The sequence below is a fragment of the Silurus aristotelis genome, assembly GCF_946808225.1.
Source record: "Silurus aristotelis genome assembly, chromosome: 22".
NCBI lineage: Eukaryota > Metazoa > Chordata > Actinopteri > Siluriformes > Siluridae > Silurus > Silurus aristotelis.
Window position 1 is genome coordinate 13,375,578 of NC_139595.1, and position 13,924 is coordinate 13,389,501.

The following is a 13,924-nucleotide window of genomic DNA, read 5'->3' on the forward strand; positions in this document are numbered from 1 at the left end:
TAAACTTAAAAATGTAAGTAAAGTACAAAATTATTTGTATTAAAATGAACTTAAGTATCCAAACTACTATTATTTATTATGGCTATAATGTTCTATTATTATTTTTGTCACAAGAGTCTTTGCTTAATCAACTCAGTTTATGTGAAAAGACTGTAATTTGACTTTTAGCACACCGATCTATTCATTAGGGCTGTAAAATTAACGCGTTAATACCGAGTTAACATGAATTAATTTTAACGCCACTCGTTTTATTAATGCGCGATTAATGCGTTTCTGTTTGACGATTTTATTATCATTTTATTTTTTATGTTTTAATTAAAAATATTAAAAAATTAATATAAAAGAGGCCAAATTAAAACCTTCAACGCAACACATTTCTTCACAATGTTCTTTCTTGCTCAGATATAAAACAATAGAGAAATAAACTTTTACATTTTTATTTATTAATTTATTTAATAAAAATAAATAATTTTTTATTGTTTTAATTTTAGTTTTTACATAATTACTAAACATTTGTTTTACTGATGCGCCAAGTCTCAAATCAAGCACATGAAAAAATCCGCCATGATGCACGATTCCGGCAATTAAAACTGTCCGTGTGGAAACACGGAAAAAGTCCTGTTTGGTGTCCTGATGGTGTCCTGATGATTTTCATTTACAAGAATATTTTGTCTTCATACCCACTGTTGAGTTTAGTTTCACTAGTAATAAACATACATTTGCATAAAGCATCCATATTTGTCCATGCCAATGTTGATTAGAAACTTGAAAAGTATTAATTTAAGGTACAATTAGAGCAGATAAAAATGTGTGATTCTTCTCCTCTAATAAACTTGTTTCCAATCCTGTCCATCCAACTCCCAATGAAAATCTCAGCATCTTCAGCTCGGCTACCTCCAGCTTCACCTTCGTCTTTTAGTTTAGCGATTAAGATGCGATTAATCACGATTAAATATCAAACACTGATATCTATTAAAATGATCAAGAGCCCAAAACCTTCTTTTCAACTACTCCAAAATAATTGCACAAATAAGACCATGTGTGTTGTGAGGAGTTTCTTCCATCATTTATTCCTCTCAAAACGTTCTGCTTGCAGTTAAACTGATGCTGAACTGTATGATGGCGATAAGTAGATACCATCAAGTGACAATTAAAAACAAGTTCAAAACAGAGACCGTGCTCGACCGTGATTGGTGGCTTGCTGTGTGCAAAATGTAGTTTGTAAAACGTAAGAGATTTGACTTCGAAATTCCTTTATAATATTATACAATGTTGCCTCTGCTCTGTTGCTCATTTCCTGTTCAAGACTTTGTGAAGAATTGGCAAGTGACAAACAAAGGCAAAAGGAGTCAGGTGGCAAAGTTTCTCACTTTCCAGATAACAAATAATTGATACTACAATAAAAAAACATATATAAAATGACTGGCTCAGTCAGACAGCAGCATTTGATCTGAATCCTAAGATACTGTACGGTCAAGAATAAAGACATAAAATGAAAGGAATGTAAACATTGGAAATGGAAGTGTACACCAAAAGGGCAAAAGTTTGTGGACACCAGACTATATGATTGGTATGTGCTTTAGTCCACATTTGCTGTTAATGATAATAAAACTGCATTTTTCCACATTGTTTGCGTGTGCTTGTGGAGATTTGTGTTCATTCAGCTACAAGGGTGTTAGTAAAGTCAGGTACTTATGTAGGTGAGGTGAGGAGGCCTGGGTCAGTGTTCCAATTGATCCCAAAGGTGTTTAATAGTGTTGAGATCAATGCTCTATACAGTTACAAGTTGTGATCTCTTAGTTCAAGTGCAGGGAAAATTGAATGCTACCAAATGCAAATGCATTGTATACAATTGTGTGCCTCCAACTTTATGGTAACAGTTTGGTGAGGAACCACATATGACTGGAAAAGTCAGGTGTCCCAATACATTTCTATAAATAGGGTATATCAGTTTATTTGTATGTTTGACCACCAGTGGTTCATTACTGTATATTAGCAGCTTTTCATGCATCTCTATTTAACTGAAGTGCATTTGGGGAGACTTTAACTTTAATTTTAAATTTCAAAGTCAAAGTTTCACTTTTTACAAACTACATTTGCAAAATCTGCCGTTCCTTTTTATTTATGAGTGAATAAAAACTTAACTGCTCAAGAACACAGCAAGACACCAACTTGTTTTAATTGATGTTAGGAATGGATCTACTTAGCATACAGTTCAGCTTCAGTTCACCAGCAAGCAGCACATTTTGTGTGTAACATATGATGGAAGAAACTCCTGACTCTCACTTGCCGCAACATCCGTGGCCTTATTTGCGTGATATTTTTTAGTAGTTGAAAAGACGGTAACAAAAAAAAAAAGTATTTTCACATACACTGACTCGATAAAGCAAGAGTCGTATGACAAAAAAAATTATAGGAACATTATAGTCATGATAAATAATAGTACAGTAATCCTCCGCTTTACCGTAGTTTCAAATCTCGTATCCCCGCTTTATCGTGTGATTGCATTTGCCACAAAACTAATTAGTTTGGCTGATAAAAAAACGATAAAAAAAACGTATAGTGAATTGTTTTCATGGAGTTTTATGTTGAAATAATGACATTTATTAATAAAAATATAATGATGACTTATAAATGCATTTAAAGGCAAATCATTTTACTTAAGTGAAAGTTTAAAGGGAGCATTTATTTCTTTTACTGGAGTAATATTTTAGTGTCTCAGCTTTAACTCAACTACATCGTTTGTATACGTCGTCCATCAATGTTTTACACCAACCATATAGGTACAAAAGCCTTAAATATATGATAGGATAACAATGACTGTACTCCCAGTAAAATATTCTGCATGGTGTAACACAAGTGTAAAAATAATTTTATATCAATTTAACAACTGATGCAATTAGCTGCTATATTTCGATCTATATTTATTTAATAAATGCTAATGCTGTGTTTAATGGACAGTTTCATCACAATATAAATATACAGTTACGCTTTGAGAACTAGTACTGCTATTGTAATGGTGGAGGTACCTAGAAATAGTAATTATATAGTCAATTATTTAATGCACTTTTATCAGTTGATTATAACAGAAACGATTGTATAATGTATATTTATTTGCAACAGCAATTTGCCAGTAATGACATTTTTTTTTATGCTGAGATGTAGTTAAAAAAACGATTCATTTAAAGATGATTATATATAATTATGAAATTATTTACTGAATATAGGATTTAATCTTCCAATCCAAACTAAGCCTTGTGCCTAAGAACATTGTAATAAAATCACTATAATGCTGTAATCATGATAAAGAATTATGAAGACTTTAGTAATTAGCTAATGATTTCAAGCAGATGTTTTAATCAAGCGATAATCCTGAACTCTGCAGGTCAACACCCATCCATGAGTGAGATCTCACTTTGTTTTCATCAGGATTTAGGTGTCTGACATTGCCATTGTTTTGCAGATGGCATGCTCGGCCATTGTCAGATGATGATGGGAGTGGATGCGTACACATACGATATCACACCAGCGATCCTGCAGAGGTTCCGTACGCTTCTCTTGAAACTTTCGCTTCGAGGTACGTATGTTCGAATTGAGTGATTTCTGTTCTTTTCATCTAAATACCATTCTATACTGCATTATTTCCACATACCCACATCGGCTGAAGGGTGTCAGTTTCACTTCTCATAGCAGAGTGGAAAATAGAATTTGAATGAAATATAGGAGTTAGACAATGTACAATCATTGGAAATGCATCTGTAATGTAGGATAAAGCTATTACTTTACATTTTCATGATTGCGGTCGCCTACGATACATGAGACAAAAAATCTTTGCCCAAGAGGCGCAGTAGAACAGCTTTTGATATAAATAAATCAATAAATTGAAATAATGAGATGGTATGTAAAATAACTTTAGCAACTAAATCAAGTTAAACATGATTAGTTATTTTATTGAATATCATAAATGCACAGTTGTGTAGCCCACTGTACGCGTGATCTTCCGAATACCATGCAGTACCAGCGCAATCAATCGTTTACAAATCGAATCTGCTTTACACTCATGAACTCATGTAAATAGATTTTTTATGTCCGTATTACCATATTAAATACACGTGTCACAACATTGAATTGAATGCAGTTAATTATTTATCAGACTAATAAATTATCAGAATAAATGAAAAATGTTTACATGCAATTTGGCCTGTACATTGAGTATGTTGTTCTATGCGCCATCTGGTGGACATTCCGCGAAGCACAACACGTATTATTTTCTGAAAAAAGTGCATATAGGATTCAGCTGCACTCCACATCTGTATTGATGGAATGAAAGTTAAAATCACAACAACACCACAGTTAGTTGTGACAGAGTGTCCAAGAAAGCACAACTGATCCTACTCTTTTGATGAAAAGAATAATGGGATTATCTCCTCTGACAATTAGAGCAACACCAGCCAATCACAGCCTGTGATGGCGTGAACGAGTGGGTGGAAATGCTTAAAACTGGGAGAAATTGTAAGCAGTTTAGGTGAAAAATAATCCAGCATGCAAATACACTACTTTGAAAACTTTAATCAGAAAGATTATGGTTAAAACTTGAAACTTTGGCCATGAACATTTGGTTCTCTTCAAGTTCAATTACAAAGTGTAACACATATCTATGCATTTTTTAAATAATTCTCAGAATTCCCAGAGCAAATGAGCAAGAATATTCAAGGAAACCAATCACACTGAGCAGTGGGATTTGAATAAAATCACTATTAGCTGTCTTTGTGGTCTTCTCCAGGTCTGTCATGGCAAGATGATGTCACTCAGCAGGTCCTGTCGAAAGAATTTTCCAAACTACACAGGATCCCCTTGTCACCACCTGACTCAAGGTATTTGATTCGGACAAACATAAAACTAAAAAACCAAATGGCAAACAACCTAATACATGTTCAAACTTTCTGTTCAAAACTCCTCAGCAGCACATATTAAGCTGGATGTTGTGCATATTCATGTTGTATATTATCTGTGTAGCTGTGCAAGAACTTGTACTTTGCATGACCATGTGTCAGCTGCTGAACTACAGATTTATGGCAGATTCTATACATTATATTATATGGCCAAACAAATGTTGTACCAATGATCATCACACCTATATGTGCTTAAACATTGCATTCCAGTTTTTGTAAACCCTATGCTGTTTCCTCTTCAATTCGAGACTTGTGCAGCTGGTGATGGTTCCAACTTTGAGACTGGATTTGGACTGTAATTAATATTTTAACTACCTGCTATAATGGTTTAAGACTACATTTTGCCTGAACACCTACTGAACAGTACACTGAACAATGATGGAACTGTAATGATTGAACTTTTGGTGCCACCCATATTCAATTCAATTCAATTCAGTTCAGTTCAATTTAATTACATTCAATATAATTACATTTGTATAGTGCTTTTTAACATCACAGAGCGGTTGTAAAGTATATAAGCAGTTATATAAGGATGGGTTCCATTTTGAGTCCAGTTCATTTGAAGGTTTCTTCCTCATTCCATATCAGGGACACTTTTTTATAGGGATTAACTTTTAAAATTCTAAGTAACAAATTTATAGGCATTAAACTTATACATTCTTTTATACAACTTTAGAATCTCTTTATCTGTGCAACGTTGCTTTGAGACAATGTAGATGGTAAAAGCGCTATACTATTAAAAATGGATTAAATTGAATTCATAAGTGGCAATATTTCAGATACATTTTAAACTATGGCTATAGGAATGTACCCATTCAACCACAAGAGAAATATTAATGCCAGGCACTGAGGAGGTGCAGTTAGCGTTTAATTTGATCCCAAACTGTTCAGTGGTGTTGAGGTGAGCTCTCTGCACAGGACACTTTAGTTCTTCCACATCAACTATGGCAAACCATGTTTTTATGGAGCTCCCTTTGTGCACATTGTCCTGCTGGAACAGGTTCGTATCTCTTCATTACACTGAATTAAAATTGAGATGCACCAGCCCACAAAAATGCCTAATAGCGTGATTCGAACTTTGTAGCAACATTTTGGCGCATGGACGTGATGGTCAGCTGTCCACAAAACCGCCAAATAGAGTCTATGCCAATCTTAGCTAATAGGCTGTCTGGGTTGGAAAAGATTTCTGGATAGCTCTAAAATGATTACAACAAATATAGAAGAAGTCCTCACTACATTGCAGCAGCTCCCCTGCTGTTATTATTTCTTCTTTCACTTTGTAGCTTGCTGTGAATTTGTGTGCTGTGTTCAACCCAACTGCTTCTGGTAGCTGCAGGCTCCTGACTTGTGATAAAATCACAAGAATCATCTTCTCTCAATCATCTCTTGAGCATATCATCAATAAACAAATACTAATGCCCATTTTTATGCCAGGGATGATAATGCTGAAATGTTCATTAATATGCAGACCAATGGTACAGACAGCAGCTGTGGAAGATGACAGACTGAAATCTTTGGAAGAGAAACTTAGCAAAAGTCTGCAGAAGTATTTGCTGAACCTAAGTCTGAGGCCTAAACTAGATGGTCAGGTAAGGCGCTTTTATCTTTTAATATTATTAATGTCTTGTATTTGGGACACATATTTCAGTTTTCATTGTTTGCTAAGCAGTTTGTTATTTGTTAGCTCTTAGTGTTTCTCCAATTGTTGGCTTTTCTAAATATACTGTATGTATTTGATACATTTTGACTGTAACAAGTCACTAACAACAATATAATATTACAGATATAGATTATATCCAATCTATGATAAAATGAGTATATTATTTAATGCTTATGTATTAAATCAGACACAGAATCCAACATGAGGTCACGGTATACTGTACATTGTTCCGGGGTCTTCACACTTTTTTAACTATGTTAATAGTTGTGTCAGACGGGAGAGAGTAACCAGTACATTTCCAGAACTGGTTCAATTGTGTCTAGTCAGCACTATCAAATATTCCAAAGTTTTGGTGTTGAGTTCCAGTTTCAGATGCCACAAATTTTTGACCCACAACGTGAACCGAAAACAGAATGGAAATATTGTAATAATATTAGTATATACTAGGGGTGTAACGGTACACGTGTCCACCATGTTTAGTGTCCACCTCACACTTCAAACGCATTTTTACAATTATTTTTAAACTTGAAAACACAACAATGCCAGGGGTATAAAAAATAAGACACTACAGTTAGGGCAGTGTCACTGTAGATACTCAGTCCATACCGAAAATCTTTTCTACATGAATGAATCAATCAGGAAGATTAAAAAGGAAGTGGCTAGTGGCTAATACTTTCCATTTTACTGCAGGTTTTATCCTGCATATGTGTGTGACAAATAAAAAAAATCTTAAATCTTGAATCTTAAATCTAGCGCTAGCGTTAGCCGATAGCCACTTTCTGGTTAGCGGCTAAAGCTAGCGCTATGGATTCTTTAGTGTTTCATGTCCAGCTTCAAGAATTTCTCTTAAAAGGAGAAAATCCTGACAATTTCGCGTATTGCGGTTGTGAACAAATGAAGGATGGAAGGAATAAAGACATTTGTTAAAGTATGCTAAAAAAAAGTAGGACAGTTAAGTTGAACATATCTTTAAAAAATTTCATATAAAATGTGAATACACACACACACACACACACACACACACACACACACACACACACACACACACACACACACACACACACACAACTGTATTACCCAAATGGGGTCTAACAAATGTAAACTATTTAATTACATTTTTTCCATGTATTTAACTTAATTTAATTAATTTTATTTGTGCCAATTTAAATGATTACTCAGTTTAATCAATATAATAAAAAAGTGTATTGCATTAATTTGATTTATTAAATTTTTATAAAATATTATAAAATATGATTTTATATATTATTTAACCAAGCAGGCATTTTTATTTAAAAATGAAGAGTATCCAAATATGGATCACAAATGTTAATAATAATAATAAACTGCATTTTTAAAAAATGACAAGCAATTTTATGTTTTGCATTTCTTCCCCTAACTGTACCGAACCGCGACATAAAAACCGAGGTACGTACCGAACCGTAAATTATTTGTACCGTTACACCCCTGATATATACTGTGGTTATACTGTAAGTTTTAGTGGATGTGATTGGTGTGTACATATTTCTGTGTCTGATCATTAAGACGTTTTTAAAAAATCACCAGTTTACTTATTAAGTTTTGTATCTACAGGTTACCAAAATGAAGTCTTCTATACCCCCGGCGTATTATCGTTTGGGAAAACCAAACAATAAATTCAGCTCGATCCCACCCGAGTTCACTCCAGATTCACTGTATAAGAAAGCTTCATTCCCTGACCTTACTCGCTATCAGAGTGACAAAATGTACAACGCACAAAGACAGCAGGACGGTACAGACTTCGCTCTTACTGCCCTAAAGCAGTACGTGTCTCAAAAAATGGCATCCTGGCAGAGAGGTAGACCTAAATCAGAACCAGTAGTCCCAAAAGGTGGATCCTCGCATTCGCTTGTCAAAGAACCACTGACTCCAGTAGATGGTATGATGGGTTTCTTTTGTAATTTATTATAGGTTGATCAGTGTATACATTTGTACATACCATTTAATTATATATAGTGTAGAAAACTGAATACTAATTACATTTTATTTTATTAACAGAAAATTAATTGTTTTGAGCATAACATGACTAATAGATATGGTCATATTAATTCTAAACTGTAAATGGAATTATGCTTTGCATGCTGGATAAGACTGAATCACTCAAACAGCGAGAGCATTTTAATGTCTAAGATTTTTTTTTATTTAATTAAAAAAAAGTTTTTTTAAGTTTTAATTGGTTCAGATTCATTCATGGGACTACGGGAGAAAAATTGTCTATGCTCACTGGGTAGAAGGGATATTCATTCAATCAATCTCAGTGTCACTAATCAATTGTGGGCATTTGTGAGCTCGTGTAATTGTAAGGGGCAAAATATGATGTCCCTTTGAGGGTCTTTCCACCAAGAATTTACATGAGCAGTCTTTTTTCCTGGAGGAAGCAGACACTTTATGGACAAAGTTTGTGGACATCTGACCATAAGATTCTATGCTTTTTGAACATCTAATAGCTAATTGCTGTTATAATAACCTACACTCTTCTGGGGAGTTGCCCCTTACTGGAGTTTGGAGTGTAAGTGTGGAGATTTGTAATAATTCAACCACAAAGGTGTTTGTAAAGTCAGTTACCGGTGTAGGGTGAGTATTCCTGAGGTGCACCAGGCTTTAAGTTCATTCCAAAGGTATTCAGTAGGGTTAAGGTCAGAGCTCTAGAGCAAACCACTTAAGGGTTTTCATTCCAACACCATGCAAATCATAGTATAGGGGCATTGCAATGCTGGGACAGGTTTGGGTCCCAAAGGTTTTGAATTCATCCTAAAGGTGTTCAGTATTGTTGAGGTCAGATCTCTATAGCAAGTCATTCAAGATCTTTCACTTCAACACCACGTAAACCATATCTTCATGAAGCTGACTTTGTGTGGAGATCATTGTCATGCTGGAACATGTTTGGGTCTCAAAGTTCAAGAAAAGGGAAAATGTAATTTTTTATGCCTCCAACATAGTGGTAATATGGAGAAGAACTACTTATGGTGTCCCAGTACTTTTGTTCGTACAGTATATATCAGTTTATCTGCTATAATTACCTTGCAGCTTCACTTATTGGCTATTAGCAGGTACACCAACTGTATGGGTACAAAAGCTGTAAAATTATGGAATTTTTACTGGAATTAACAGGTATTTCATTATATTTGTCCATAGTGTATATTGGCTTTGAGTTTTGAGGGTTTTTTATCACATGCTTATTACATATGATACATGTGATGTAGTGAAATAGTTCTTTAGTTGGTAGCTGTTTTATGATAGAGGAGCTCACAGGAGAATGGGAACAGGGTTTGATAAAAAAAAAAAAAAAAAAAGTTATATACATTCTATTGCCAAAAGTTTGCAGACACCTGGTCATAAGTATGGAATGTGCTTTTTGAGCATCACATTACACATTTAGTACCAATTTGCTCTTCTATTTCCTTCCACTCCTCTGGGAAGATGTTCCATTAGATTTTGGAGTTTTCTTTTGAATATTTGTGTTCATCAGCCACAGGGGCGTTAGTAAAGTCAGGTACTGCTGTAGGTGAGAAGGCCTGGAGTGCAGTGTTCCAAATCATACCTAAAGTGTTCAGTACTGTTGAGATCAGAGCTCTTTAGCAGGCCATTTAAGATCTACCGAATCATGTAAACTATATCTTAATGGAGTACACTTTGTTTCCGAATTCAAGTAAACTAAATATTTTATTAACTGCATCCAAAGACATTCTATACAATTGTGTGCCTCCAGCTTTGTGGCAACAGCTTGAAGAAGAATCACATATGGCAGGAAAGGTCAGGTGTCCCAATACTTTTGTCCATATAGTGTATGTTGCTTAAGCTTAAATTTAGCCTATATGTTGCTCCTAGATATTTCTTGTTTTTTTTTTGTTTTTTTTGCAACAATGTGCCTCTTGGTTTTGCTGTTTACAGAGACCTTTATCCGAAATGTCCTACACAATGTAGGAAGGCATAATGTAGACGTGAAGAGTTTGAGCGCAGCAGATCTGGACCAGCTGGCCTCTCTTATAGCTGATGCTCTGCAGGTAGTGGAGAAGCAAACGGAAAAGGCATACAGACCCCGAGACCTGCAAACAGAAGACCTGCAAAATGAAGACCAGGAAATTAGAGAACTTCCACCTGATGATCAGCAGCCAGGAGTAGACTTATGGAATGAAAACACCTCAGAGTCAGAAAGCAAAGATTCCCCAATCAGTCAAATATCTGAGGCCATGTCATCATCAGGTACATGTCTAGGATGTTAATAAAATATTAATTGTAGTATATAATGTTTTTAATATATTCTTTTTTAAACTATGTATCACGTTGTGCTCAACATTCTGTGCAGGGGGACTAAACAGGAAGGAGGAGAGATCTAATGTGGACCATAAGGTATTTATATTTATGTCTTTGCTATCATTTTCTGATATGCTCAATAATTGATCATGATAAATCATTGTGACCACTATGCATAGTTCCTCCAAAAGTTGTTGCCACATATTTGAGAAGCACATAATTGTACAAAACATCTTTGTGAGTTCACTGGAATTACAATTCTCATACATGTTCCAACATGACACTGCACTTGTGCACAAAGTGATCCCCAATAACACATAGTTTGGAGGGGCAGAACTCAAATGGTTTATAAATCCATAACCTCAACCTCACATCAGTGCCTGATCTCACTAAAGGAGGAGTGGGGTGATATATCTGGAGTGGATGTTCATAAAGCATATATGGATGTAATATTAGTGAACTCAAACATTTAACCTTATAGTGTATGGTTCCCTGGTGGTCTAGTGGTTAGGATGCGGCGCTCTCACCGCTGCGGCCCGGGTTCGATCCCTGGTCAGGGAACCAACCCCAGCACAAGCCTTAGTGCTGGTCCCAAGCCCGGATAAATGGGGAGGGTTGAGTTAGGAAGGGCATCCAGCGTAAAAACATGTGACAAATCAAACATGCGGATGGTCCGCTGTGGCGACCCCTAATGGGAGAAGCCGAAAGAAAGTTTTAGTGTATGTTTCAGAATGGCAAACAGCAAGAAGACAATAATATATCTTGCCAATGGCTACAATCTTTTTAATCTATAATAGATGTAATTACAGTACATTCATCCATACAGCATGCACAGATGATGTACATTGTACACATTGTAAGCTTACAGGGCAATATACAATAGCATATAGAATGTTAATCTAATAGGGAGGCCTTAATAGATACTGAAGGTCCTGAATTTTTAATGCTGGTATTATAGTTGGTGATGTTTTATCGTCATGTACAGTACACCTGTCTGCTCTAACATTAAAACCACAGAGCGGTGACGTGAATACAGTTGCTAATCACCTCACAATGGCACAATGTGAATTGCAGTTCACAGAGGCTTGCTATCCAAGCTGACAGAATGTGATGATCTGAGAAGAAGAATGAAAGAAACTGTCTAAATGTATGTGTGCAAAGCTTAAAAATGAAGACCCTAGAGAGTTCCTACGAGTCTAATTAAATCAAAAGTCATAGTTTGGGAAAATATTTCAAAAAGTCTTTTTTGACAGGGCACATACACCATACCATTTTACTATATCTTCTCAATGACAATATTATAAAAATTAAACTTATATAGCAGGACATATTTACTGTCTCTAAAAACAAGTCAACACACAGCCATTATTGTCAAAATAGCTGGCAACAAATGCAAGAGTTGTCTGCTTGACAGGACCATACAAATTTTTGTATCTTGTATTAAAGCAGTTAAAATTTGGTGCTTTGAGTACAATTCTCTCTTACTGACCACTGGATGTTCAACATGGCACCTCATGGCAAAGACTCTCTGAGGATTTGAGAATTATAATTTTTGCTCTCCACAAAGATGACCGAGGCCATAAGAAGATCAATAACACCCTGAAACTGAGTTATAGTACAGTGGACAGGGTCATACAGAGGTTTTCCAAGACGGATTCTACTCGGAAAAGACCTCGCAAGGGTCCATCTAAGAAGTTGAGTCCTGGTGCTGTGTGAAAGGTGCAGAATCTGCTAAAAAAAAACGATGCATGAGTGCTGCAGCATTGCTTTAGACCATACGCCCATTTCAACAAGTCAGTTTTCAAGGCCGTCATCCCAGAAGGAAGCCTTTTCTGAAGCTGGCTGAAAGCCCACAAACAGTTTGTTGTAGACAACCTGTCCAAAAGCATGAATTACTGAAACCATGTCCTGTGGTCTTATGAGATAGACTTGTTTGGCTCAGATGGTGTCGAGCATGTGTGGTGACCCCTGGTGAGGAAAACCAAGAAAATTGTGTCTTGCCTACAGTCAAGTATGGTGGTGGTAGCATCATGGTCTGGGGCTGCATGAGTGCTGCTGGTACTGGGGAGCTGCGATTTATTGAGGGAAACATGGATTCCAACATGTAATGTGACATTCTGAAGCAGAACATGATGACTTTCTTCAGAAACTGGGCCAAACAGCTGTTTTCCAGCATCATAATGACCCCAAACACAAAATATTGACACTTTGGACACAGTTTTGACATGTTTACTTATGGTGTATTCACTTTTATTGCCAGCTATTCTGACAATGATGGCTGTACAGTATGTGGAGTTATTTTCAGAGGACAGTAAATCTGTAATGCTATACAAGCTGCACATTGACTACTCTAAAGTATATCCAAGTTTAATTTCTATAGTATTGTCCCTTGAGAAGATACTAAAATGGATGCTGAAAATCTGTTGTTAGGTTAATACTTTTAAACTATAAAATGTCTATTAAAATGACTGTTCTTTTTTATATCGGCTTTTATTGTCCTTACAGGAAGTCGAATTGTTGGGGAAGCTTCTGGATTATCTGGATAAGACCTCTCTCTCAGAGCCGAGCCCACCTGTAAAGGGGCGTGGCATATCCGTGGAGAGAGTACACAGCAGGACAACTCAGATGGATGTAAAAGTACAGAAAAAAGCCATGGAACAGGTGGAAGAGGTGGAGGGCTGGGTGGAGGCTGCTGCTCTAGCACCGTCGACTGTCTTGGAGATGAACATCAGCCCGCAACGGCAAAATGCGAAAGTGCAGGATCTGCAACTTGATGTACAGGCCAACAATAACAATGATGTCTATGGCTACATCATTACAGATACGGAGTAAGCCTTAACACAAACACTTAACACATAAAAATGACAGTGATGACTAGCTCTCTCGTTTCACAGTGTTTTTTCTCCTTCAGTTCCCTTTCCACTGATCAGGGTTTGCACCTGATGGAGCTGTTGTGTCACAAAGCAAAGATCCAGATGACTGATTTCCTTGAGCTTTCGTAAGTCCTCTGTATCTGTATGTG

General features: G+C 36.1%; 1 protein-coding gene across 2 annotated transcripts in view; it reads left to right on the forward strand.

Moving 5' to 3' along the window:
• The window catches only part of slco5a1b (solute carrier organic anion transporter family member 5A1b), a 30,572-nt gene that overhangs the window by 3,573 nt on the left and 13,075 nt on the right, over positions 1–13,924 (forward strand). For both annotated transcript variants that reach the window (XR_014530852.1, XM_083525617.1), the window contains exons 3-10: positions 3,464–3,577; positions 4,784–4,874; positions 6,421–6,541; positions 8,203–8,527; positions 10,540–10,851; positions 10,955–10,998; positions 13,408–13,730; positions 13,814–13,900. Coding sequence is in view for 1 of the 2 variants with exons in the window: in XM_083525617.1 (XP_083381743.1) it covers positions 3,464–3,577; positions 4,784–4,874; positions 6,421–6,541; positions 8,203–8,527; positions 10,540–10,851; positions 10,955–10,998; positions 13,408–13,730; positions 13,814–13,900 (1,417 nt within the window). In the remaining variant the exon portion in view is untranslated. The remainder of the gene's footprint in view (positions 1–3,463; positions 3,578–4,783; positions 4,875–6,420; positions 6,542–8,202; positions 8,528–10,539; positions 10,852–10,954; positions 10,999–13,407; positions 13,731–13,813; positions 13,901–13,924) is intronic.